The sequence below is a fragment of the Myotis nattereri genome, assembly GCF_964212035.1.
Source record: "Myotis nattereri genome assembly, chromosome: 1".
In the NCBI taxonomy this organism is placed as follows: Eukaryota; Metazoa; Chordata; class Mammalia; order Chiroptera; family Vespertilionidae; genus Myotis; species Myotis nattereri.
The window spans coordinates 188,670,845-188,698,683 of NC_138075.1; the positions used below are offsets into that span (position 1 = coordinate 188,670,845).

At 37.4% G+C, this 27,839-nt stretch overlaps 1 protein-coding gene and 1 pseudogene across 2 annotated transcripts in view; both read left to right on the forward strand.

The window, feature by feature from the left end:
• The window catches only part of UBA6 (ubiquitin like modifier activating enzyme 6), a 68,898-nt gene that overhangs the window by 20,806 nt on the left and 20,253 nt on the right, over nt 1-27,839 (forward strand). The window contains exons 8-19 of the mRNA XM_081083433.1: nt 2,681-2,803; nt 4,972-5,095; nt 8,985-9,088; nt 10,483-10,545; nt 11,313-11,389; nt 12,202-12,268; nt 13,825-13,968; nt 17,511-17,578; nt 18,046-18,124; nt 19,984-20,064; nt 24,826-24,903; nt 26,550-26,731. Of these exons, the coding sequence (XP_080939559.1) occupies nt 2,681-2,803; nt 4,972-5,095; nt 8,985-9,088; nt 10,483-10,545; nt 11,313-11,389; nt 12,202-12,268; nt 13,825-13,968; nt 17,511-17,578; nt 18,046-18,124; nt 19,984-20,064; nt 24,826-24,903; nt 26,550-26,731 (1,190 nt within the window). The remainder of the gene's footprint in view (nt 1-2,680; nt 2,804-4,971; nt 5,096-8,984; nt 9,089-10,482; nt 10,546-11,312; nt 11,390-12,201; nt 12,269-13,824; nt 13,969-17,510; nt 17,579-18,045; nt 18,125-19,983; nt 20,065-24,825; nt 24,904-26,549; nt 26,732-27,839) is intronic.
• LOC308529841 (jun dimerization protein 2-like) lies at nt 14,891-15,375 on the forward strand (annotated as a pseudogene). The gene has a single exon. The product of its transcript is annotated as a jun dimerization protein 2-like (transcript).

The following is a 27,839-nucleotide window of genomic DNA, read 5'->3' on the forward strand; positions in this document are numbered from 1 at the left end:
TTTCATTGGATTATATAAAAGTTCTTTTTATATGAGGACAATCACAGTAATATTTTTTTCTTTAAACTTGGTATATTTATTTCATATTTTTAAAACTAAGATCTAAATTTGGTTTATAGACAGATTACCAAAACTAAGGAAGAATAAAGACTAGAAATAAAAAGGATGATAAATAGTGAATTCGTCATCTAACTTTAGTATGGTATGGTGATGATACTTTGGTTCTTTGAACAAATTCACTAAACATATACAGTTCTAGACACTAGGAATACATTAGTGAAGAGGACATACAAATTTTCCTACTTGTGAAAATAAACAAATAAGTCCTTCAGGTCCTATGAAGAAAAGAGCTAGGTAAAGAATAGAGTATAACATCCTCATGATGTTAGGATGGGGGCCAGTGCTGGTTCTCTTAGACCAGTGGTTCTCAGCCTTCTGGCCCTTTAAATACAGTTCCTCATGTTGTGACCCAACCATAAAATTTTCGTTGCTACTTCATAACTGTAACGTTGCTACTGTTATGAATCGTAATGTAAATATCTGATATGCAGGATTGTCTTAGGCAACCCCTGTGAAAGGGTCCTTTGACTGCCAAAGGGGTCGCGACCCACAGGTTGAGAACCGCTGTCTTAGAATGAATGTCAGGGAACATCTTCTCTGAGATGATATTTGAATAGAGCCCTGAATGATGAGAAAGAGCCAGCTAAGTAAACATCTGACGAAGAGCATTCAAAGCAATGAGAAGTGCAAGTATAAAGACTTGCGAGTATAAAACTTCACTTGGTATGTTTGAAAAGCAGAAGGAAGCAAGCAGGACCAGAATGGGAGTTTGGTTAAAGAGAGAGCAGTAGGAGTAAAAGATGCTGGAGGATTAGGTTGGAGAAATAGTTAGAAGACCATTTTCTTATAGATCACAGTTAAGAATGTCTGAGTTTTAAGACTGTGAGTTTTGATTTAATTTACATTTTTAAAAGATCATTCTGATTGTGCTGAGTGGAGAGAAGACTCTAGGAGTAGCTTTTAAAAGTGTAGTCCAAGGACACAGACCCTTTCATAAAATTTCATATTACTAAAATGTTATTTGCATTTTTCACTCTGGTTCTCTTATGTGGCACAGTCTTTGATGTGTAGTGATACAATTGCTCTGACAGCTAATATAGTGTGTGTGTGTGTGTATTCTTGGGTTTTAAATCTTTCTCAGTTTTAATATCTAACACATTGGATATCAGTAGGTATAACTGGCATAAATAAAAGCTCTTTGGGCCCTCAGTAATTTTTAGGAACATGAAGCGGTTATGAAACCAAAAAGAGCACTATTGGATAATGAATAGCATAGAGGCAGATAGGCCAGTTAGGGGCTAATGCAGTAATCCAGGTGAGAGATATTGATGCCTTATGTCAAGAGAGGAGCAAATATGGATTGTGAGTCATTGAACTTGTTTAAAAAAAAGAAAAAGAAAAAGAAAAGGCTAGCAGAACTTGAGAGTTGGATCAATGCGAGTTGTGAAGGAAAGAATGACCAAGAATAACTCCTAGCTTTTGGTCCAGATTAATTAGGTAAGTAGTAGTGACACTGGGAATATTGGAAAGAGATTTAGATGAGAAAATGCAAAATTCTTTCTCTGCAATTGAGTACATATTGCTAATTCCACCTCCTTAGTGAGACATTTGTTTCTTTGGAAAAAGCTATTCATCCTGTTTAAATGGCCACCAAGTCATAATTGTACTATATAAAATGGGTGTACTTTCAGATTGTGGTATTACATAGCATTTTTACACTTTGCAGAACATTTGTGCTATGGTTCATAATTTAAATTAAACAGATGAGTAAGACATGGAATGGTCAGTAAATTTATAATAGGTCACATAAGTTTTACAAAATAATTACAGTAGTTTATAAACTTAAATACTTGTTTCTGTAGTTGATACATATATTCACATTTTAAAAGTTGTTTTGAAAAGGAAGAAATTGTCCTCAAGTCTGAGCTTTTAAACTTAAATATATAAAAGTTTTACTCGATGTTATATCTCATAAAAATGGCTATATGTACTATTTTGACAGTAAAGGTAGTACATGATCAAGTAAGAGAGAGTATCAATAACTCTAAAAATAACTGAACATGAAAACAGTTTCTGTACAGATTTAAAATAGTGGAGAGTGTAGTATAATAAAAATCACTTTAACGCATTTATGATTCCGTTGAAGAATCTCATTTTTACCTTTTGTCAGTTCCTCAGCCCTTTTTCTGTTGACTCCACTCAGCTTTTAGCTCTGTTCTGTTTTCTCTTAACTACTGCTTTTGGTGAATGGACACACCATTCTTTTCTAAAATGAAAAGTAAAAATTCACTGCTAGACCATGAAATCAAGATAATCTGCTTCTTATATACTGTACTTGTAAGGTAAGAATTTTTGTTATCTAAAAATCATAGAATGTATAATGATGATGTGCAGACGTTGCTTCTAATTTTATAACATTAGATATCAAGTCCCAAATACCAAAATCCTTGATTCCTGAACCAATTTACAGGAAAATAATTTATTCTATTCATGTTTTACTTTATATCCCAAACGATATACTTAATTGTAAGTGAAATTGTCATAAAAGAGCCTAAGATAGTTGAGCTGTTTTTTTTTTATATAAATAGATAAGCTTGAACTTTTTTTTATTATTTTACAGTTCATTAGTGCAGATATACATGGAATTTGGTCACAGTTGTTTTGTGATTTTGGTGATGAATTTGAAGTTTTAGATACAACAGGAGAAGAACCAAAAGAAATCTTCATTTCAAATATCACGCAAGTATGATTGTATATGTATATTGTATACATATGTATAGGATTAATTTTTTAAGTTGATGTGAATATTATTTTTTAAAGGTGGTATTAGCAAAATATTGTAATATGCAATATTTTTTAGTTGTTTTACAAGATTTTAAGGTAATTTTTGAGAGATATTTTGTTAATTTCTTTATTGTATTATATTTAAAGCTAAATTTAAGTTAGACTATTAAAAGAGTACTCCTGCCTGGCCAATGTGACTCAGTGCTTGAGTATGGACCTATGAACCAGCAGGTCATGGTTCTCTTCCCAGTCAAGCCATATGCCTGGGTTACAGACTCGGCTCAATCCCCAGGGGGCATGCAGGAGGCAGCCGATCAATGATTCTCATCATTGATGTTTCTATCACTCCCTCTCTGAAATCAGTAATACTACATCTTTTTTAAAAAGAGTATTCCTGATTCCTTCTAACATTACTTAGCAACTAGAGGCCCGATACATGAAAATTTGTGAAAGAGTAGGCCTTCCTTCCCCTCGCACCAGCTTCCCTTCGGCACCTGGGACCCAGGCTGGCTTCCCTCCGGCCCTGGCTTCGTCAGGAATGATGTCCAGAATGACGTCCAAAAGACGTCTGGTCTAATGAACATATTACCCCTCTATTATTATAGGTTGGTAGACCAATATTTGCTTATGTCATATATTTTCTTTTAATCTTCATTTGAGGATATGTTTTTATTGATTTTTAGAAAGAGAGGAAGGGAGAGAGACAAACAACGATGTGAGAGAAACATCACTCAGTTGCCTCCCATATGCACCCAACGAGGGATCAAACTCGAAACCTAGGTATATGCCCTGACCCAGAATCGAACCTGCAACCTTTTGGTGTACAGGATGACACTCCAACCAACTGAGCAACCTGGCCTGGGCACAAATGTCATAAATTTTAATTTTGTTCTATGTCATGTTCTTATGGGACATGAACTGTGATTCAGTGTTTGCTGAATTGTTCATTGTGTCAGATCATAGATTTAACTTTGATATGAGTCACCTGGCCCAACACAGTGACTCTAGAGAGATGCACACTTAAGTTATCATAGACAAAAGCTGTTATATTTCTAAAACATTTGGAGGAAGAAAAAAGTTTTAAGAATTAACTAATCTTCAAATCAAAAGGTATTTGATCAACTTAATTTTTTTATTTCCTATAAAGGAAAAAATCATTATGATTCATTTTTACTCTTTCTTTTTAGCCTAAATCATTAACTTCATTTGCACTTTTTATAATCAGTTTACATTAAAAGCTCCGAAGAAGTCAACATAAGTGAATGATAATGTATTTTTGATAGTACATTATCTTTATGCTTTATTTTTTAACCCAATGTAATGTTGCCTTTTTTTAAGAAAAATTTATTGAAAAATTCTGTGCATCTCTCTCTTAGCAGAATGGTTTATTATTTAGCCTTTTATCTTTTATAGTTCTTTTTGGTTTGTCCCTGAGAATATCATATAGTTAGAATAAGCTCCAAGGGAGATTATGGATTCTTGTATTGCATTGGTCTTTTCTTTTATTGAATAAAGCAGGAAATAAGAAGTTATCCATAAAGAATTAGAAAATATCATACATGTGCCCATTTAAATTATCTGCAAGGAATTTTTTCTCCTTAATAAATTCCATGAGATACTAGCAAACCCATATCACATTACATGTTTGTGATCATAATTTTTAGAATCTACACTATTATGAAAGAGAGAATGATAATTTCATTAGATTTTATATAGATTATTATCACTTTAGTCAAGAAGTGTACAGGATTATGTGCCATTAGAAACTGTCTGGGCCTTTCACCTGTCTCATCCATCCTCTTTGGTGAAATAAGCTAATTCATTTTTGTTTTTATCCTGAGAAGCCGGCTGGGCTACATGTATTTCTTTGCTTTAAATGTTGCAACTCTTACTGGACTCTCTATTTCCCCTATGCATAAAAATTATATTTTAAGCATTTAAAATAAAATAAATTGATCATTATTTTGTTACACTTATTTAAAGAGAAGAATGGCTTGGAACTTGGTCGGGGCGGGGAGGGGTTGAGAATTTTATAATTACATGGCATTTTTTTTGTGTGGGATTGGGAATTTGTACGAAAAAAGTAATACTTGAACTTGTTTGTTAGTAGATTACTCTTATTTTTAGGCTAATCCTGGCATTGTCACCTGCCTTGAAAATCATCCTCACAAACTTGAGACAGGACAATTTCTAACATTTCGAGAAGTTAATGGAATGACAGGCTTAAATGGATCTACACAACAAATAACTGGTAAGTTGATGTGTTTTATTAATTCATTTATAATTACTCATTATTCTGCACATTTATAAGTCTTTATAAGTTTAGCAAGAAAACCTACCCAGTTTTGGTGCTACAGTAGTACAGACAAGGTGTCTTGGTTCAAATTTGTTGATTGGATTGACTTAGGAAGGTGGTGAAAAGATTATTGTATTCAGAGACAGAGGCATTCAAGGAACTGAAAGATGTGCTATGGCAGGGCTGGCAGTGGGAGTTAAGATAGCAAGAGTCCTAAGACATTTCAGAGGAAACTTTATATGTTATATATCTCATTAGGTGAACAGCATTTGCAACATATTTATTCACTTATCTATATAGATAGATAGATATACTTAAATAGAGTTTATTTTTTTTTTTTAATTTTTTAATTAAATCTTTATTGTTCAGATTATTACATTTGTTCCTCTTTTTTCCCCCCATAACTCCCCTCCTCCCAGTTCCCGCCCCACCATCCGCCCTCACTCCCCACCCACTGTCCTCATCCATAGGTGCACAATTTTTGTCCAGTCTCTTCCCGCATCTCCCACACCCCTTTCCCCCCCAAGAATAGTCAGTCCATTCCCTTTCTATGTCCCTGATTCTATTATAATCACCAGTTCATTCTGTTCATCGGATTATTTATTCACTTGATTCTTAGATTCACTTGTTGATAGATGCATATTTGTTGTTCATAATTTGTATCTTTACCTTTTTCTTCCTCTTCCTCTTCTTAAAGGATACCTTTCAGCATTTCATATAATCCTGGTTTGGTGGTGATGAACTCCTTTAGCTTTTCCTTATCTGTGAAGCTCTTTATCTGACCTTCAATTCTGAATGATAGCTTTGCTGGATAAAGTAATCTTGGTTGTAGGTTCTTGGTATTCATCACTTTGAATATTTCTTGCCACTCCCTTCTGGCCTGCAAAGTTTCTGTTGAGAAATCAGCTGACAGTCGTATGGGTATTCCCTTGTAGGTAACTGAGTTTCTTTCTCTTGCTGTTTTTAAGATTCTCTCTTTATCTTTTGCTCTTGGCATTTTAATTATGATGTGTCTTGGTGTGGTCCTCTTTGGATTCCTTTTGTTTGGGGTTCTCCGCGTTTCTTGGACCTGTAAGTCCATTTCTTTCACAAGGTGAGGGAAGTTTTCTGTCATTATTTCTTCAAATAGGTTTTCAATATCTTGCTCTCTCTCATCTTCTGGCACCCCTATAATTCTGATGTTGGTACGCCTGAAGCTGTCCCAGAGGCTCCTTACACTATCCTCGCATTTTTGGATTCTTTTTTCATTTTGCTTTTCCGGTTGGGTGTTTTTTGCTTCCTCGCATTTCAAATCATTGACTTGATTCTTGCGATCATCTAGTCTGCTGTTGGGAGTCTGTATAATATTCTTTATTTCAGTCAGTGTATGCTTAATTTCTAGTTGGTTCCCCAATATAACATCGAGGGTCTCATTAGTTTTCTTGTAGATCTCATTAAGCTTATCGGCGGCTTCTAAACAGTTCTTGAGAGACCTTAAAAGTGTGGTTCTGAACTCTAGATCTTCCATTGACAATTTTGTCCTGTTTCTTTGTCTCCGCATTTTGTTATGCTTCCTTGGTGCACCCCCTAGTGGTCTTTGTTTGTGGTTTTATAGTTAAATCTTGATGTAGCTAATTCCAGGGAGGGTTTGACCTCCAGGCCAAGTGGCTATGAGAATCAGCTGTGTCAGCAGTGAGAGAACTTCTGTCCTCTAGGGAGGTGCTAATCTGGCGTTTGCCTGAGGCTATCCGGCAAATGCCTCTGTGCAGGGCTTGGGCGGGGCGAGTCGCACAGGATCAACAGGGTGGGCCGGAGAGAGAGCAGTTATGGCGGCTCTCAGTCCTGTCCCCAGGGGCTCTGCCTCTCTGAGTCCCAGCACCCGCTGCAAAGCTCGGAGAGAAAGCTGCACTCGCTCTGACCGAAGCCAGACCGACCCGCTTCTCCCGTTTGAGTCTGGGTCCCTAAAGACTCGCCCGGATCTGGAGCTCAGAGTCTGCGACTCCCTCCCGATTGAAAACGCCACCCGTGCCCTCCGCCGCCAGCCCGCTCCGCGCACTCCGCACCTCAGAATTTGACTTCAGCACTGCGCCTCCTCTGAGTGTCCGTATGCGTTTCTCTTTCCTCCTAGTTGTAGGACCTCCACTCAGCCAGCGTTCCAGTGTTTCTGGGTGATGTCCGTTCAGTCTTTTAGTTTCACTTTTGAAGTAGTTGTTCAAAGCAGCAAACTCCGGCGTTAACCTATGCCGCCATCTTGGTTCTCCCTAGAGTTTAAAATGAGTACTATTTCAAGCCTCCTCGTTGCTCCAGAGGTAACTAAGTAGCTAAGTTTGATGTTTATTCTGCTGGTCTTTTCTCTCTACTTAATCTATGGATGACTTATGGGGAGAAAGAACTTACTGTTTATTTCATTTAATTTTTTTAATAAGGAAATTGTTCAAACACAATAAAGGTCAGATTTTACAGTGAAAACTTTCCTGCCTACCTACGGTTCCCACTCAGTTCTCATCCATTCACTGGTTCTTAGTTGATTATGTGTCCTTCCTGGCTTTCCTTACATTTTTTTACATATAGTGTATCATATTATACATCTACCCTTTGCCTTTTCACGAAACCAAATAGCTACATGATCTTTTCACGTTAATAATTGCAGAACATTCTTTTTGTTTTTCCTTTTTCTTTATGGCTGCATATTATTTCATATTACTTAATGAGTTGTATCACAGTATAATTTAAATTTGCATTTTACACATTATGAATGAGATAAGTGTATTTTCTTAAGTTTTAGGGCTATTAGTTCTTTTTTTTCTTTTTTTTCTTTTTTAAATATATTTTATTGATTTTTCACAGAGAGCAAGGGAGAGAGACAGAGAGCCAGAAACATCGACGAGAGAGAAACATCGATCAGCCGCCTCCCACACATCCCCCACCAGGGATGTGCCCGCAACCCAGGCACACGCCCCCGACCGGAATCAAACCCAGGACCCCTCAGTCCACAGGCTGACACTCCATCCACTGAGCCAAACCAGCTTCGGCTAGGGCTGTTAGTTCTTTAATATGAATCATCTATCATTTGCCCTTTTTCCTGTTGAGTTGTGGATTATTAACCATTCCTTGGAATTCCTAAAATATAAGGCATATCTGTCGGTGTTTTTTATATAAATTGCAAATTTTTTTCTAGTTTGGCATTTGACTTTGCTTATGATTTGTTTTTACTATGTGTATATATCAAATTTAAAAAGTTTTCTTTTATGATTTTTATTTTATTAGAAAAACCTTCCTCACTGCAAAGTTTTTCTCCCATTCTTCTGTCTTAATATATTTTTCTCATCTTCAACATTTAAAACATCCATTTGGAATAGATATTTTGCCAGATGGCATTTTTCCCGAAAGTTTTATTGAATAATCTTATCGTTTCCTCACTGGTTTGAGGTGCCATTTCCTTAATTGTATCCCTTGTGAGCCTATTTCTGAGTTCTCTAATATATTGTTTGTTTGCCTGTCTATTCGTGAGCCAGTACCATGCTCTATTAATTGTTATTAATTATGTGTAATTAGTACCAACATTATTAGTTATTGAGGCTTTATAAAATATTTAAATATCTAATAAGCACCTGTCACTAATTTTTTTCCCTTTGAGTTTTCTTGGCTATTTTTAAGTACTTAAATTCACATTGGAAAAATACTTTGTCTAGCTCTCCACACTTCTTACTACCTCTATACCCCCCTGGCCCACCCCCCCCCCCCAAAAAAAAAGATTTATATTGGGATCTTCTTAATGTTGTAAATTATGGGAAATTAACATCTTGATAAACCTTGAAATTCAAATTTATATCAGTAAATAATGGTTTTCTTTTTTTTCTTTTAGTGGTATCACCATTTTCTTTTAGCATTGGTGATACTACAGGACTGGAACCTTATTTACATGGAGGCATAGCTGTCCAAATTAAGACTCCTAAAACATTTTACTTTGTAAGTATTTCTTTTTCTGCTTTAAAAAAAAATATTTCTCTACAGAAGAAGAATGGCAGAAGAGAAAAAAAAGTAATAAAATGAATAGTCAGTTAACCAAACACTTAATTTAAAGCCTGAACAGATTTTATTCTTTTAATTTGCACCCACTTTGAGGAAAATGGTATCAATTTAAGGAAATAAGCTGGTATCAACAAAATATGAACAGCTAGAATACCATATGCATATAATTGAGGTAAAAATTACATTAAAGGAATTATACCTTTGTGAATCATCGGAGTCAATCATACTCTTACAATTACTTCCTAAAACAAAAGATGAAACAGTGTATATTTTATTATTCACTTACATTTTTAAAGTAAATGGAATATTTTTTAAATGTTTACATTTTTTTAAATTTCAAGAAACAGTGTAAATGTTGGAAAAATAAAGTAATTCCTATCATATGGCATTGAAAAGGAAAATCTAAGTATCTGAATAGAGAAAATGCAAAGGCTACTTATATCAAGGAACTCAGGAGTCTCTTGCCACTTAAATCTTTAGCCCACTTCTGAGTATAAGCTAATACATTGTTTTTTCTTACAAGTTCTCATGGTTTTAATGAGATTGCCTTTTCTTTTTCAGAATTATTATTAACTGTAGTCCTCTATGAGGCTTTGTTTAAGCCAGTTAGAACAACGAACAGATTAAAATAACCACTGATAGTCAAATCTGCCCCTGCCTTACTTCCTCTTGCCCCTGTCCCTAATTTTTAAATTGATAATTTATGCTTCAAGTAAATTTCAGATTATGTAGGTGGTTGGGGGAATTGTTTTTGTTTGTTTGATTGGTTATTTGTTGTTTTGGTCTTTGTAATTTTGAGTTTTCTAGTCTTGTCAGTCATAACAAGTCTTGATAACTTGATAACAGAAAAATATGGTAGCTTTTCAGTTAAAACAATAAATTTTTTTTCAATTACATACAAATGTTTTTGCCATTTCTTCCCAAATTTATTATGTGGGTCAGGTTGCCTGATTGCATTTAACATTTTTTTAAAAAAATGTAATAAGACAGGGGGTAACAGGAAAATTAGGAGCTATTTTATGTTTCAGCTAAAACTTAGTAGCCCAGGCTTCTGGTCAAGATGGCATTGACAGTATTCCAGTGGGAAGTAGACTTTTAGTATCAAATCATTCTGAGTCCTATTTAATTTATTTGGACCTAGTAGCTCAATCAGTGTTGGCTCAGTGGATTAGTGAATAAGTTATTCTTAATTCTACTTTTAAAAAAAGCTTTAATAGCCCAACGTTAGTTCAGATTTTTTGGAAAGTTCCGTTACTTGTAGTATTCTGTGTATTTTGCCAAGTAATCACTCACTTGCAACAGAGTAAATTGTTTTGTTTTGTTTCTATTAGGAGTCATTGGAGAAGCAGATAAAACACCCAAAGTGCCTTATTGCCGATTTTAGCAAACCTGAGGTAAACAAACACTTAGAAGGTTTTAAGAGAGGCGGCAGAATGGGGGATTGGGATTGGTAAGAGGTTATAAAGTTAAAATGGAGTAACCATGTATATACCTTTCTGTAAGATTTTCTTGATAAAGGTTGTTTCACATATATAAAGTTGACTTCCAGTGATTATAAACAGAAATTTATATCATGGAAAAATGTTAAAATAATAGGAAAAAGTTTTATAATGATATGTTATCTTTGATAGTTAAAAAACAGTTTTTAGTTATTTATGCAAGGTAATCTTATTAAAAGATTTTTCTGAACCATGTAGAGTTCATATAATAGCTCTTTTCTCAAAAAGCCTTGAAAGCATTTATTTTTAAAAAAATCAAAGGATATAATTTTGTAGCAGTGAATGTAATTGTGATAAGAAAAGAATTATATTGACAGATTCCAAATTTGTAAATGTTGATAAGGAAAAAAGAAGAAAGTGATCTTATACAAATATTTTGATGCATTTGTTTAGTTGATATTACTCTAAGTTTCATATAGATAACTTAGTAAAAACTGGTCATACCACCTGGGATTGAGACTTAAATCTATTGTTTACTAGTAATATTACTTTATTGCCTTGAAGTCAAGTCATTTGACTTCCCGAAGATTCAGCTCCCTTCTCTGTTAATAATAATATTGAGCTAATTAATTTATTGTAATGATTAAATTAAATAATGTTTTAAAACGTTAGCACAGTGCCTGGCACATATTACATTGACCTCTTTTTAATGTTCTAATTAGGCACCTTTAGAGATTCACACAGCTATGCTTGCCTTGGACCAATTTCAGGAGAACTACGGTCGCAAAACAAATATTGGGTAACATTCTTTGTTTGAAATAACTTTTTCCTTTTTTCTTTGTTATAAAACAGTATTTCAGTTTATGAAAACATATTTGATGTTATAATTATAGTTAAATTCAAGTGTACTATTTAAAATGCATGCATGTGCATGAATTTAGTACCCAAACCAAAAATGATACAATGTGCAATTTGTATTTACTGTTGAAGGACACATTATTTTTACGTAATTATTTAAAAGTAAATGGAAGCATGTGTAACATTGTTAGTTGGAAAAAATGATATTTGTCCTTAAATGTGATGAACATTATTAGATGACACTTAAATAAATGTTCTAATATAATACTGACAAAAAAACAGTATTTCAGAAATTATAGTTTAAAACATTTAAAAAGTAATTAAGCATCTTAAAATTGCAACACCAGCAGGTACCCCAAACTATAGAAACATTTTTTTATGACTTCCTGGTCTTCCTAGTGAGAGTAGAGAGATTAATTTATAAAGTTGGAATTACATTAAATAAGACTTTTCCCATTTTTAATTCTTCAAAAGCTACAACTTTTTAAAATGAAAAATATGATATTAATTCAGTTATGAAATCTATTACATAATTTTTCTCTTTCTAGCCTATTAAGTCAGAAGTATTGTTCTTAGATGAACATGATTTTAAGTAATGTATTTGTGAGCCAGTGTTCAAGTCAGTAAAACACTCGTGCTTCTACCTGTTAGTAAAATTCCACATTTTTCTACATATATCTTAGATTTGAATATGATCTATTGTTTATTGCATTTGAGAAAACTGAATTTGAGGTGCTTTGTTTTGAATCCTAGATGCAAAAATGATGTAGAAGAGCTGTTGAAACTAGCAACATCTATAAGGGAAACCTTGGAAGAGAAGGTGAGTCTTGAAAGTTACAGCTATCAAAGTGTAACATATAAATGTTCTGTATATAAATTTTCTCTTAACCTTCAAATCCAAACTTTGCTACTTATTGATTCTGATAGGAGACAAGTTACTTGGCTGTACTCTGTTTTAATTTATAAATTTATAAAATGTTAACATGCCTCAGAGAGTTCTTGTGTATAATAGATAATTTAATCTTTTAAGGTACTTAGAACAGTATGTGGCATATAGTAATTTGAATTTGTCACTGCTCTCTATTTTTTTTGTTTGTTTGTTTGTTTGTTTTTTTACGAAATAGTTGCTCTCTATTTTTAGTATTACTATTTTCTCTTCTGATTTTACTTGGTTTGTTAAATCAAAATATATGTAAACTACTATATAAACTTATTAGCTTTCCTATATATAAATTGTCTCTTTTATAAGTTATATATTCATATCTCTTAATTGCATTTTGCATATCATGTGTGGACATATCACCTGGAAAATGGGTTTTTTCATGTTACGGTGCCAGTGCCTGCTGGCCAACAGTTTCATTGTAGCAGATATAAATGTAGCAATGTTTGTGCAGTTATTTGAAAATTATGTTGTTTATGTTGTTACTTTATAATAATGAAGGAGAAATGAAAGTCTTAGCATTAGTAAGAATAATATCTCATATTTTATGTAATTAAAGAAGAAAAAAATAAGTGTACTGAAAGCAGTGAATCACTAGTCATAAATGAAAGCCCTTTTATTGCATGTAGAGTGGTTAGAAAAATGTCTGAGAAGTTAAGAACCTTATGATTTCACTCATGTAGAATATCGAACAAAAAAACAAATGAATAAACAAAAACAGACTCTTAGATATACTTTTTATCTACCACTTAAAGCACAAACTGATAGCTAGCTCCTCATCATTTATATGGGTCATTTTATTTTCATTTATCTTTTTTCAAGGTTTTTCCATAGTTTTCTTAAAACTTTTTTTACAAATTCTGGTTCTTTCTAAATATTGACAGACATCACAGAACTGTTATTTAACAAAACCTCAGATGTTAGATATTTCATTTAATTCTAAATGGTGTGTTTGTGTCACATAAAGAGTAAAAAAACAAAAATGGCAGGTACTGATAAAGAGAAATATGTACTGCTTGGGAAACTAACATTCAACTGGGTCTTTTATTGTAAGATTAGAACTTTTTTAGGACTTAAAAACTGTTTTAATGTTTTCATTGATTTTTAGAGAGAGAGGACAGGAGAGGGAAAGTTAGAAACATCTTTGAAAAACAGCCATTCTGCTGCCTCCTGCACACCCTTTACTGGGGGGTCAGGCCTGCAACCTGGTCATGTGACTGACTCAGAATCATATTGGTAACCTTTTGTTGCATGGGATGACACTTAATCCACTGAGCCACAGAGGCTGGGCAGGACTTTAAAACTATTTAGTTAGAGAAACTGAGTGGCTTTTTTTGAAGTTTAGCTATAAAAAATTCTCACATTAAGTAATTGAAGGTTTGAATGTACTATGTGAATACTGTTAATACTGTGGTCTTTCCTGGCTTATGTTTCAGCCTGAAGTAAATGCTGATGTTGTGCGTTGGCTCTCTTGGACTGCTCAAGGCTTTTTACCCCCACTTGCTGCAGCAGTAGGAGGTGTTGCCAGCCAAGAAGTATTGAAAGCTGTGACAGGAAAGTTTTCTCCTTTGTGCCAGTGGGTTAGTTCTGTATTTTAGTATTGTTTTATATTTAAGGTTGAATTATCCATCTATACAATGAATGTCTGTTAGGAATTTTAGTATTAATATATTATAAAAGCAACCTTACAATATTTTTTGATGCATGAGAGAGATCTGATATGATACCAAAACTTAATTCTGTGATATATATTCTCAATATATGATCATATATTGAGGCTGTTGGATTATAACCCAGAGTTGCGTTCTAGGATATATTTCCCTCATTTGTGACAGTTAGGGTATGAATTTTCTATCCTTATATTTAGTCTCCTGTATTATTAGGTTAGCATTCATGGACTCTCAGGATTTGAACTTGTTCTGAAATTGACTTCCTAGCTCATTTCCTCTATAGTGTATGCAATTATAAGTGACATATAATATCCCGCAAGCTGGAAAATAAATGTAGAATAGGTACTTATCAAAGAGTAATCAAGGATGTACATGAGGTGGTGCCATCCTATATAATAAAAGCCCAGCGACCAAAACAGTGGAACGACCAGCGACCAGAACCACCACGGCCCCTCACTGGGGCTGGCCCTGCCCCCCCGCAAGTGGTTAGGGGCGATCAAGCAGGCAGGCAGAGTGGTTAGGGACGATCAGGCAGGCAGATGAGTGGTTAGGGGCGATCAGGCAAGCAGGCGAGCGGTTAGGGGTGATGAGACAGGCAGGCAGAGCACCACAATCCATCGCCTCAAAGAGGGAGACCCAGGCCGCCCACCACAGCCTGCGGGAGGGATGCTCGGCGGCTGTGATGGGAGGTGCTGGCAGTGGTGGATGCTGCAGGGCAGGGCTGGCACCATGGTGGCTCCTGAGCGGGCATGGCACCTGCAGCCTGGCCCAGGCCCTAGGTTGCAGCCTCCGCCCACGGCTTCTGCAGGGCTGGTCTGCCACTCCTCCTGCTATGATGCCTGGGCAGATCCTGGACCCTTCTAAGATTGTGGGCTCTCTGCCAGGACTCAGCCCCCTGACTGGACTCCCAGCTCGGACCTGACAGCAGAAGAGCTGAAATACGCTGACATCCACAACATTGGGGCCATGATCACCCCTTTGCACTTCCTGGAGGTGAAACTGGGCAAGAGGCCGCAACCTGTGAAAAGTGGGCTAGACGAGGAGTGGAGGAGGAAAAGGCGCCAGGAAAAGAACAAAGTGGCGGCAGTCCGATGCTGGAACAAAAAGGAGTGGATGGAGTTTCTGCAGTGGGAATCTGAGTGGTTAGAGCTCATGAATGCAGAGCTGAAAACCCAGATGGAGGAGCTGAAGCGGGAGCAGCAGCAGCTCATCCTGATGCTCAACGGGCATCGCCCCACCTGCATCATCAGGACCAACAGTGTTAAGACCCCCAACTAAGAAGGCGACCCACTGCTGGGGCAGCTGGAGAAGACGTGATCATGGGCTGGGAGGAGGAAGGAGAGGAGGAGGAGATGGGGAGAGGAAGGAGGAGGAGGGTCCCAGAGGGCTCTTCCTTGCTGCATGAAAAACTGTTCAATGAGGCTCAGCACAGCCAGCATCGGCCAGGCTTTTTTGTGAAACTCAGATCAGCCACACCAGGGAAGAAACCCAGGCTGATGAAACCCAGGACCAAGCGCTGAGACCAAAGTAGTCCTGAGAGGGGGCTGTTCTGCCTGGGGCAGGGTTGCAGGGGACAGGACAGAGGCTCTGGGCCGGAGAGATGCCCAAGCGGGCAGCTGTGGGCACTTCTCCAGCATCTCCACCAGGGCACCCACCCAAAGGACCTCCGAGCAGTCAGGAAAAGCCATGAGTTGGAACCAAAATTAGGCTGAGTATGGAACTCAGAGGGAAACTGAACTCCCAGCTCAGCTCTGCAATCTGTTTGCCCCCATCCCTGACCCTGAACCTGACCCTGACACAAGGCTGGAGAAGGGCACAGTGCCAGGCCCTGCTGTACCCACCCACCGTGGTCCAGCTCAGTCCTGCCCAGGGTGGCAGCCGGGGCACACCCTCGCCGGCCCTGCTGGAGTTGCTGTGGGCATGAGACATGGGCGCCCTTCCAAAGTACATACTCACTGAATGTTTATAGACTGGCTGTCCTGACAGGGCTCTCAACTGCACGTTTTTTATACTTTTTAAAAGTATTTTTTATAAAAAAAAAAATATATTTTACGCAAGCAATATGTAAATGGATTTCTATAATCACTCAATGTGATACAGTATAAATATGCTATGGTTTGTTTGTTACGAACAGATATTCATCAGTTATGGCCGGTGCTTGTAACTTCTAAGTACTGTAGTCTGGGTGTTGGGGGTGGCAGGGGCAGGGGTGCGGTGCATTTCCATACTGGTAAACCCTTCATAGTATTCAGTTCTGTGTTGCTCAGTAAACATTACTCTTAAAAAAAAAGAGAGAGAGAGAGAGAGGCCCAGGCTACCTGGCCGGGGTTGCTTCGGCGGGTGGGCAGGGCCTGCCTCTGCAGGGTGATCGATCTGGGGGCCCTGCCCTCACTTGCCCCACAGAGAGAGGCCCAGGCCACCGGCCAGCGACGCTGTGGCGAGTGTGTGGGGCCAGCCAGTGATTGCACCCTACGCCTGTCACCTGCAGAGGGAGGCAACTGGTGGCAGGGGGCAGCACTGCAGAGATGGCAAGCAGGGACGGGGGCGGGGCCAGCTGCTAACAGCCAGGGAAGAAAAGCCCCAATAGGCCCTGATGTCAGGCCAGGCCTAGGGACCCTACCCAAGGGGTCCCGGATTGCAAGAGGGTGCAGGCCAGGCTGAGGGACCCCCGACCCCGCTCCCGAGTGCACGAATTTTTCGGCACCCGGGCCTCTAGTAAGAATATAACACCCCAAAGAGGCATTGGGCAGTTGAAGCTTATATGCCATCTGGACAAACGAGAGGGAGGCAGGGGCCTAGGATTTCAAAGGGAAAGCAGGCAATTTATATAAATAGATGAAAAAGATCAAACATGTAGTAAACAAATTCTTGCTGGGATACAGAGGAAAGTTCACCAAACAGGCTTTGCTGGATTCCTACCTTGTTGCCACATTTATGTTGCTAAGGTGATGCTCCCTTCCTTTCAGCAGGTTTTTCTATTTGAATTCTTTTAGGTAGGTGAAATGAGAGGGTCAAAGGATCTTTTTAAGTCTTTAATAACCAGCTTAAAATCAAATTCCCAAAAGGCATATTTTGGGGTGGCAAAACTTTGTTCCTCTTCATTACTTATTCAGATGTAGCTAAAATTAAATGGGACTTCCAGAGTTTTTATGTAGTTATAGAAAATAGATTTGGAGGGGAAGTTTTCTTTTGTTTGTTAAAACAAACATCTTTAAGATGGCTAAATTACATGAATCAAATTATATCTTTTAACAGATCCTTCGGGTTTAATCATTGCTTTAATGAAAGAATACAGGAGTGTATATATAAAAACAATTACATTTTGAATCTATTATTTTATTCTACATTGGTATTTTATTATTTTTCTTAATTATTAAATAACTACAGAAGAGAACTACTTTTTCTCTTAAGTTCTATACATAGTAAGTTATTTTTTTATCTTCTACTTTAAGTTATACATTGAAGCAGCAGATATTGTCGAGTTCCTAAGCAAACCGGAACTGGAAGAATTTCTCCCACGGTAATACTGGGATTTCTGTTGGTTTTTTTCTTATTTGTATATTTGTAATAGGCAACCAGATTAAAAGAGCTTTTGTTTAAACATGTAGTTGTTTTAAATTAAATGTCTTTTCTGAAACCTAGCCCATTTGCTTCTGCAGTCATTTCCCTTTTTAGAGGTGACATGTCATAATGCCATATGTCTTTACCACTTTATAAATTATATATTTTTATGAGAATGGTTAGCATTCAAAATACCACTCTGATGAACAGTTGCTATCTGCAGCTTTTATTTGTATCAGTGATTCACCTTTTTGAGTCACAAATCTCTGAGAATCTGATTAAAGCTTATGGATTCATTCGCTCCAAAATCACATACCCCAAAAGTTCTGCCTTCAATTTAAACTACTTTAAGTTTGTGTCAACAATGAAACTAATCTTAATGTTTTAAATGCCTTTCTGTTTTCTTTGGTATGTTCTTTTCTTCAGAGGAGATAGATATGATGCCTTACGAGCCTGCATTGGAGACACTTTGTGTCAGAAGCTACAAAATTTGAATATCTTCTTAGTAAGTATAATAATGATGAAAATAAATAGTACATTCAAACTGCTATTATATATCATCAAGTAAATTTATTAAAGCAAATTTGACTATAAAATGAGTAGTTTCTAACATAGTAGACATTCAGTAAATCTTTAGAACAGGAGTTTACAGACTGTGGCTGGCAAACCAAATCCATCTTCCTACTTGTTAATAAAGTTTCATTGGAGCACATTCATTCACTTATTATTGTCTAGAATTTCTTTTCTGCTACAATACTAGTTTGACAGAGACCATATGGAGTGAAGCTGAAAATATTTGCTGTTTGGCCCTTTACAGAAAATATTTGCCAACCCCTGATCTAAGGAATTAATACATTTAAGATGAAAATATGTGTATTATTGTTTTGAACATTCCATAATTTCTAGAAATACATTAAAATTGGTGGGGTGTTCGTTTGTTTTTGTGTTTCTTTTTTCTCTCTCACCAAATGGAGGAATATGGAGGTGCATTCTATCTTTCTTAAATTACTAGAGAATCTTTTTTATTAAAATACTAGAGGCCCGGTGCATGGATTTGTGCACCCATGGGGTCCCGCAGCCTGGCCTGCGCCCTCTTGTAATGTGGGACCCCTCGGGGGATGTAGTAGTGCACAAAGCAGCAGGTGGCCAGGGAGGAGCCTGAGCCCAGACTGGGCACTGCACCGTTTTTGCTCATCCCCGCCCCGCTGCTCCTGCTGCTGCCACCGCTCAGTAGTGCTACTGTGGAGGTGGGAGAGGCTCATGCCATCGCAGTTGTGCTTGTCAGCCATGAGCCCAGCATCTGGAGCCCTGTGTCTGGCGTCTGTCAGTCAGCTGAGTGGCGCTCCCACTGTGGGAGAGCACTGACCACCATAGGGCTGCTCCTGCATTGAGTGTCAGTGTGTGTCATAGCAACTGGTCACTTAGGGTTTATATATATACAAGATTCGTGCATTGGGGGCGGGGGTTCCTCAGCCCAGCCTGTGTCCTCTTGCAGCCTGGGACCCCACTGCCTGCAGTGGAGGTGGGAGAGGCTCCTGCCACCACTGCTGCGCTCGCCAGCTGTGAGTCTGGCTTCTGGCTGAGTGGCGCTCCCCCTATGGGAGTACACTGACCACTAGGGGGCAGCTCATGCATTGAGTGTCTGCCCCCTGGTGGTCAGTGCGCATCATAGTGACTGGTCGTTCCGCCGTTCGGTCGGTTTGCATATTACGCTTTTATTATATGGGATAGATTGCACTGATGATTTTTGCTGTTTGTTTTTAGCTTATATTTAAAAAAGGAGCTCACTATTTGGCTTTCCTTGGAATTTTAAAATGTTTTCTCTTTGAAGGAAAGGCAAATATTGTGCTTTTTCTTACTTTTTTTAAAATTATATATTTTATTTATGTTTTTAAATTTTATCTTATTGTTTAAGGTATTACAAATAGTACATATGTCTCCTTCCCCCCCCCCCCCCCCCATTGACCTCCCTTCAGCCTCCCTTACCCCCCGGCACTTGCCCTCACCGCCGCCCGTCCACTCCCCCAAACTCCAGTGTCTTGCATCTGTTGGTTTTGCTTATATGCATGCATACAAGTCCTTTGGTTGATCTCTTACCCGCTGCCCCCCAGCCATCCCCTACCTCTCGCTGTAGTTTGACAGTCTTACTTTGGTTTATACCTTTTTTTTATTTTCTGTAACTGAGACACTTAATAATGGCATCATAAACCAGTTAAAACTTTAAACTAAAATAATCAAACATGTTAAAGTTATTTTTAAAGTGTTTATTGTGAGTTAGCATTTGATGAAAATTATTATGAAATTGCTCTTTAGTAAGTAGAAGCTCTGATTTTATTTACTTTGATATATTTTTCTTCTCCATAGGTAGGATGTGGAGCCATAGGCTGTGAAATGTTAAAAAATTTTGCTTTACTTGGTGTTGGCACAAGCAAAGAGAAGGGAATGGTAAGACAAAAATCTTTGAGAGTTAAAGTGTATACATATTTTTTTTGGTGTCCACTTTTGTTTATATATATATTTTGATTTTTTACAGGGAGGAAGGGAGAGAGATAGTTAGAAACATCGATGAAAGAGAAACATCGATCAGCTGCCTCCTGCACATCTCCTCCTGGGGATGTGCCCACAACCCAGGTACATGCCCTTGACCAGAATCGAACACGGGACCTTTCAGTCCGCAGGCCGACGCTCTATCCGCTGAGCCAAACCGGTTTCGGCAGGTGTCCACTTTTGAACTGCATAGATCTGAAGTATTGAATTTTGAGGATAGGTTATTAAGCTAGAAATTGAAAGATTCTGATTCTACTGTGACCACTTGTCAAAAGTTATGCAACCCCGTGGCAAAATGCTTTAATTCTTTGCTCCTAAATTTCATTCTTTAATACTGTGCAGCTGATATCTGTACAACCTACCTCATAATGTTATTATGAAGATCAAATGTGAAAGAGCTTTGGAAACTTTAAAGTATATAAATATTGTTATTATTTTATTAGATACTAGTTAATTATTAAGTAAATCTTAAAAATAGGAGGAACTAACATTAGAAAGTTGAAGACTAATCAGATATAATTTCAGTTAGTGATTATCAAAAGAAGGAAATAATATAAACTTGTGTATACAATTTAAATTCTTAAGACTATAAGTGTGAGTTACTTGGGAAGCCATGTCATATATTTTAATAAAAATATATTTCAAATTAAGATGTAAACTAGCTTCCCAGAGTATTGACTTCAGATTTATCATGGTGACTAATAGCGAATAATTTTATAGTTAATTAAACTTGACTTATTGTTTCACTCGAAGAGGTTATTCGTTATTCCTGCTCAGTATTTCTAAATGTTGTATTCTACAAACTGCTATTAATTCTAGTGGTTTTAAAATACATTTCTCAAAAAAAAAATCCTTGGTTGCATGCATTTGGCAATCACCTGAATACTTTTAACTTCTTGTAAATTCACAATGCATAGCTATATATATAAAAGCCTAAGCGACTGTTATGACTGGCCGACCAAATGACCAGTCAACCAGTTGCTATGACACACACTAACCACCAGGGGGAAGATGCTCAACGCAGGAGCTTCCCCCTGGTGGTCAGTGTGCTCCCACAGCTAACCTCCTGTGTCCAACCATCCTCCCACAGTCCCTCCCCGCCCCTGGCCAGCCAACCTCCCAGCTCCTATCAGCCCGATCGGGACTGGGTGAGATAGGCCGCAATTGGCCCTGATCACTGGCCAGGCCAAGGGATCCCACCTGTGCACAAATTCGTGCACTAGGCCTCTAGTTAGCATATAAAGATTAGAAAAAGAGTTTCAGTAAACAAACCTACTGACTTCAGGTAACAAAACAAGGTAAGTTAATTGGGACAGATTTTTATCTTATTGCAAAGACATCGACTTGCTGTGTAAAAAAATTTTTTTAAGTCTTTACATAGGTAGCAAAACTAACTGAAAAGAAGGAAAGAGAAACAAGGTTCCAGGAAACAAAAGAGGAATTAATTCCTAAACTAAAAGTTGTGGTGACTTCTAAGCATTTTTCTTTTCTTTTCTTTTCTTTTTTTATTTTTGTTGATTTTTAGAGAGAGAAAGTGAGAGAGAGGTGGGGGTCATCAATTTGTTGTTCCACCTGTTTATGTAATCATTGGTTGATTCTTGCCGACCAGGGATTGAACCTGCGACCTTGGTGCATTTGGACAGTGCTCTAACCAACTGAATTACCAGGCCAAGGCCAACCATTTCTGTCTGGAATATTTGTCCAAAACATTAAATAGAAAGAGAAGTCACTCATGACAAATTAAAACACAGAGCATGCACCACACTGGTAAATGGGGTCCAAAATTATACAAAAATTTTAAGCAGAAAATTAATATAGCAAATTTAGGACCATTGAAACCTCTAGAGTTCTGACTAAAACAAATGCAAAACTGCATCATGACGATTCACAATAAAAAGTGATAATCAGCTAGGAAAAAAGTACCACCTAGAAAAACAATCAGCCAAGGAAAATGGAAAAATTAGTAATCTCTAAGTAATGTAGGTAATAGGAGTGCTACAGATAATAGAAAAATCTAGAGATAATAGAACAAACTTAAAAATGAAGTTAGAAATGATCAGAGATTAAAGTAAATAAATAAAAAGAGAAATGATCAAAGATAAAAAAGAGGAAAAGAAACTGGGAAAAGGCACTGAAATTTTTCACAAAAAGCCGAATAAGAACTTCTGTATAGTAAGTGAGCTCAAAATTCAAATATAGCTGAAGTGAGAATTTATTGGAAATTGCAGAGTCCAATGTAAGTGCAGAATTTCCATAGAGAATGAGGAAGAGACAGTTTCCAAGGATAATGGCAAAGTTTTAACTTTGGATGATAAGTGCATGATGCATTATGCAGATGATATGTTATAGAGTTGTATACTTGAAATCTGGTTTTATTAATATCATTTCAATAAATTCAATTTTAAAAAGTAAACATAAAGTAATGAAAACTGAGATATGGGCAACAACCACCAAAATGAAAAGAGACAAGTGTGTTCAAACAAATCAAAGGCAAAGAGAAAAAGAGAAATTACCTAATAGACTTCTCATCAACAAGAAATGCATACCTATGCCCTGGCTGGTGTGCTCAGTTAGTTGAGTGTCAATCACTGGTTCAGTACCAGTTAGGGCACATGCCCGGGTTACAAGCTCATTCCCCAGTAGGGGGCTGCAGGAGGCAGTCAATGGATGTTCCTCGCAGCAATGTTTCTCTCTTTAAAAATCAATAAAAACATTTTTTTTTTAAAGAAATGCAGCCCTAACCGGTTTGGCTCAGTGGATAGAGCATTGGCCTGCGGACTGGGGGGTCCCAGGTTGGATTCCGGTCAAGGGCATGTACCTTGGTTGTGGGCACATCCCCAGTAGGGAGTGTGCAGGAGGCAGCTGATCGATGTTTCTCTCTCATTGATGTTTCTAACTCTCTATCCCTCTCCCTTCCTCTCTGTAAAAAAAAAAAAGTCAATAAAATGTATTTTAAAAAAAAAGAAAAGAAAAACAAATGCACACCTAAAGATAGGGAATCAGATCTTCACAGTGCAAGGTCAAATTACTATCAACCCAGATTTCTGTACCCAGCTAATTATCCTTCAAGACAAGTAAAGATATTTGACAAGTAAAATGATGAAAAACTATCACTTACTGGTTCTCACTGAAAGAATTATTATATAACATGAACAATTCATGAAGCAAGGGTAAGTAGAGACATTTGTCAATATCTTAGACCGACTTTTAAAGCCTTTAAAATATTATCTGATTTGGAAGTGGATGGTTAAAAATAAGTAAAATGTTCATTTATAACATGGAAAATAGAAGGGAGACTTTAGATATCCTCTAATTGTCCAGAAGCAAGATGTTTTAATTAATTTTAGGTAAATCACATATGCATGTTTAAATTTTGAATTTAATCACATAAAAGTAAATGTTTAACTTGCTTGATCTATTCCTTTGCTAAGCATCTACACTAATAAAAGAGAAAAATGGTAATTGGCGTACGGCGATACCTTTTTCATTGGCTAATCAGGGCTATATGCAAATTAACTGCCAACTAAGATTGGCAGTTAACTGCCAACTAAGATTGGCAGTTAACTGCCAACAAGATGGCGGCTAATTTGCATATGTAGGCACAATGCAGGGAGGCGAAAGGGAAAGCAGGAAGAAGCCTCCTGCCACTGACAGAGATCTGAAACCCAGGGGGGAGCTAAGAGCTGGGGGGCATGATGGGAGAATCAGGCGCCTTTGCCGCCCTGGCCAGTGATAGCAGGAAGTAGGGGTGGAGCCAGCGATGGGAGCTGGGCACAGTCGAAGCTGGCAGTCCCAGGAGCTAGGAGTCCCTTGCCTGGGCCTAAAGCGAAGCCCACAATCGCGGCGCCCCCCACTGCCACTGCAGGTCCCCGCTGCCTGGGCCGGACGCCTAGGCCAGAGGCGTTAGGCCTGGGCAGGGGCGGAGCCTGCAACCGCGGGGAGCTGGGGGTCCCCTGCCCAGGCCTGACACCTCTGCCGGAGGCCTCAGGCCTGGTCAAGGGGCCAATCCGGTGATTGGTGATCGGAGGGTGATGAGGGTCAACTCCTCTGGCCGAGGCATCAGGCCTGGGTGGGGGGCGGAGCCGGGGATTGGGGGGATATGATGGTCCCCTTGCCCAGGCCTGAAGCCTGGGTCAGAGGCGTCAGGCTTGGGCGGGGGGTGGAGCAAGCGATCAGAGGGAGATGGGGGTCCCCTGCCCAGGCATGATTCCTGGGCCAGAGGCCTCAGGCCTGGGCGGGGGCCAGAGCCAGTGATCGGGGGGAGATGGGGGTCCCCTGTCCAAGCCTGACACCTCTGGCGGAGGTGTCAGGCCTGGGCAAGGGGCTGATAGGGGATCGGAGGGTGATGGGGGTCAACGCCTGAGGGCTCCCAGTATGTGAGAGGGGGCAGGCTGGGCTGAGGGACACTCTCCCCCCCCCCCACACACACACACCCAGTGCACGAATTTCGTGCACCGGGCCCCTAGTTAATTATAATTAAGTGTAAGTATAAAAGAGTAGTAATGGTAATCATTTTTGAATATTTGTATTCATATAATTTTTACCAGCCAAAATAATTTAGAATAATGGTGGGAGTTGTTTCAGTCATCCCGAGAAAAACAAAATAGATTTAAACTTATCAGTTACATAATTTCAGCCATTGTCTTTTCTTGGTATTAGGTTACAATTACAGATCCTGACTTGATAGAAAAATCTAACTTGAACAGGCAGTTCTTATTTCGTCCTCATCACATACAGGTATGTTGCTATGTGTTTCAAATTTAAATCATCTGTTGTGTTATACAAAACAGAAGAGAATTTCCTTTTAATATATAGAAAATGGTGCTTGACAAGCATAATATATTCTTTATTTATTAGAACCTCAAATTACCAAATAATGGGAATGATTATAGAGGAAAATATTTTTTAATATAAAAATTGGTTTTTCAATGATTTTGGATTGTTGTGAATTGTGTGTGGTATTTTTTTTCATTTTATAATCACCAAATTATGTCAACATGTTTTATTTTAGAAACTATATATATATATACATATACATACACACACACACACACAGAAACATTTTCTCTAATTTGAAGTGTTCAAATTTAGCACTTATAATTTTGTGTTGTATTGATTTTGTCTGATTAATATCCCTTTTTATTATAAAATAATGCTTTTCCATCTTTTTCATAGTGATCCAAATATTTAAGTCAGGAAAAGAAGCAGTTTAGTCAGTCAAGCAAATTTGCTTTTACTTTTGAAATTTATTTTTTATTTTTTAATGACTCGTAATCATAGCTTAAGAATGTCATAAACAGAAAAGTAACTAAAGCAGGTGGCATAGTTAACGTAATTGACTCACTTATCCAAATATAAAGAACTAAATAACAGGGTCTTTCATGAACTATAAAATGTATGTCACAAAATTAATTTACTTAACTGTGCATTTAACTTAGAGAAGAACTTGGCCTATTTATTATTTTACTGAGTTCTAGCAAAGTTTCTGCTTTGTATGTATATTAACAGCACTGAGAAGTAAAAGCATGTCAACTAAACAGTGTGAGAAGAGATAGAAATACCATATTAAAACTATGTTCATGTATTCAAACAGAATGGTCTATACACATTTAGTGTCAAAACCATTGTTTCCAAGTGAACTTTGTTGACATTTAAAATGACACCAATAATCTTTAAAAAAACAATGAATTATGTTTAGGGTACTTTTTTTAAATAAAACTTGAAACATGTAATAATTTTTTTAAATATTTATATCCAAAAATAGTAAAATTTTTTAATGATTTTATTCTCAAAGTGTTAAATTACCGTATGTTTGAGAGCTTATTTTATGTAGTTTGAATTTCTAATAAGGTACTGAATGTATTCTCATCTTTTTCTGGGCACTTAGCCGATTTATAACTAGGAAGAACAATGTGCTTTTAGTTGGACTTTTAACTAGTTGTTGTTTTTTAATTGATTTGAAAAAGAGAGAGAGAGAGAGAGAGAGAAACATCAATTTGTTGTTCCTCTTATTTATGCATTCATTGGTTGACTCTTATATGTATCCTGACCAGGGATCCAACCTGCAACTGTGAGGTATCGGGAAGATGCTCTAATCAACTGAGCTGCCCAGACAGGGCCTAACTAATATTTCAAGAACTCTAAAGCATTTAGCTGTAAAAGAGAAGTTGTTTAAATTTCAATGTGTAAATTATTTAGACTGCTGGGCACTATTAAATGTAGCCTGAATACAGTCTGAATGTAATTTCCACAAACTAAAACATGAACTTGATCTCATTCTCACCTCCATATATATTTTCCAGAGTGACAAGAATGTGTAAGTTCAATCATACTGTCTTTTTCTGTTTAACATTTATTTCTTCTGTTTGTTGTTGTTTGTTTAGAAACCTAAAAGCTATACTGCTGCTGATGCCACCCTGAAAATAAATCCTCAAGTAAAAATAGATGCACACTTGAACAAAGTGTGTCCAGCCACTGAGGCTATTTACAGTGATGAGTTCTATAATAAACAAGATATAATTATTACAGCATTAGATAATGTGGAAGCCAGGAGATATGTAGACAGGTATGTAATTGAAATTTGGGTTCATTGTCTTTATTTTTTAAATGCTTTTATTGATTTTAGTGAGAGGGAGAAAGAGAGACGTCAGTGTGAGAAACATCAATCAGCCGCCTCCTACATGCTCCCTCCATTCTAAATTAATGGAGCCGCAACCCAGGCATATGTCCTGACTAGGAATTGGACCTGCAATCATGCAACCTCTCAGTGCATGGGTTAGTGCTCAGCCAACAGAGCCACACTGGCCAGGGCATCATTGTATTTTTTGTTCGTTTTCACTTCTGTTTCCCATACCTATTTGTTGAAAAGTTACTTAATTTTTTAATTATTCTTTATGTTGCTAATATAATACTTCCCAAACCCTGTGATGATTTCTCATTATACCTAGGATAAAATTTAAAATCTTGAACATGGCCTCAATTTTTTTTATAGTGTCTGTCACTTACTTGCCCACCTCTCCAGCTTAACATTTACCTATTCCTTCCTGGCTCCCCTTATTCCAGCTACACATTTTTTTTTTTTCAATTCTTACAGAGCATTCAGCATTTCTTTAATTATTATTACTATAAATTCGTGCAAGGGGCTTGGCCCTCACAACTGTGGCGGCTGCCCTCAGCCCTCGCAGCCCTGGCTTCATCCAGAACGTCGTCTGGAAGGACGTCCAGAAGGTCGTTCAGCTGTCCGGTCATATTACTCTTTTATTATTATTGATTTTTTTTTTTACCTCAGAGACTTGCACATACTCTTCTTCAGCCTCAGGAAATTATGTTTATGTTTTCCCAAAACTCCTGATCCCAAATTTACCTATTTACTTCTCACCTACCTTTGTTTTTTTCTTCACCCTATAGTTGCAACCTAAATGTCTTTCTTTAACTGCCAAATTCTAAATTAAAATATCCTATGGTAATCTCCTATAGCACTAAGCATTTTCCTTCATAGCACTTATTTTATTGATGCACATATTCATTTAATGTTTTTTTCCTCATTAAATCATTTATTTTGGAACCATTTATTTTCCCATCACTGTATCACTGGTGTTCAACACATGATGTCATTCAGTAAATATTAGTGAAATAAGAAGAATGAATGACTATAATGTGTACATCTTACATAA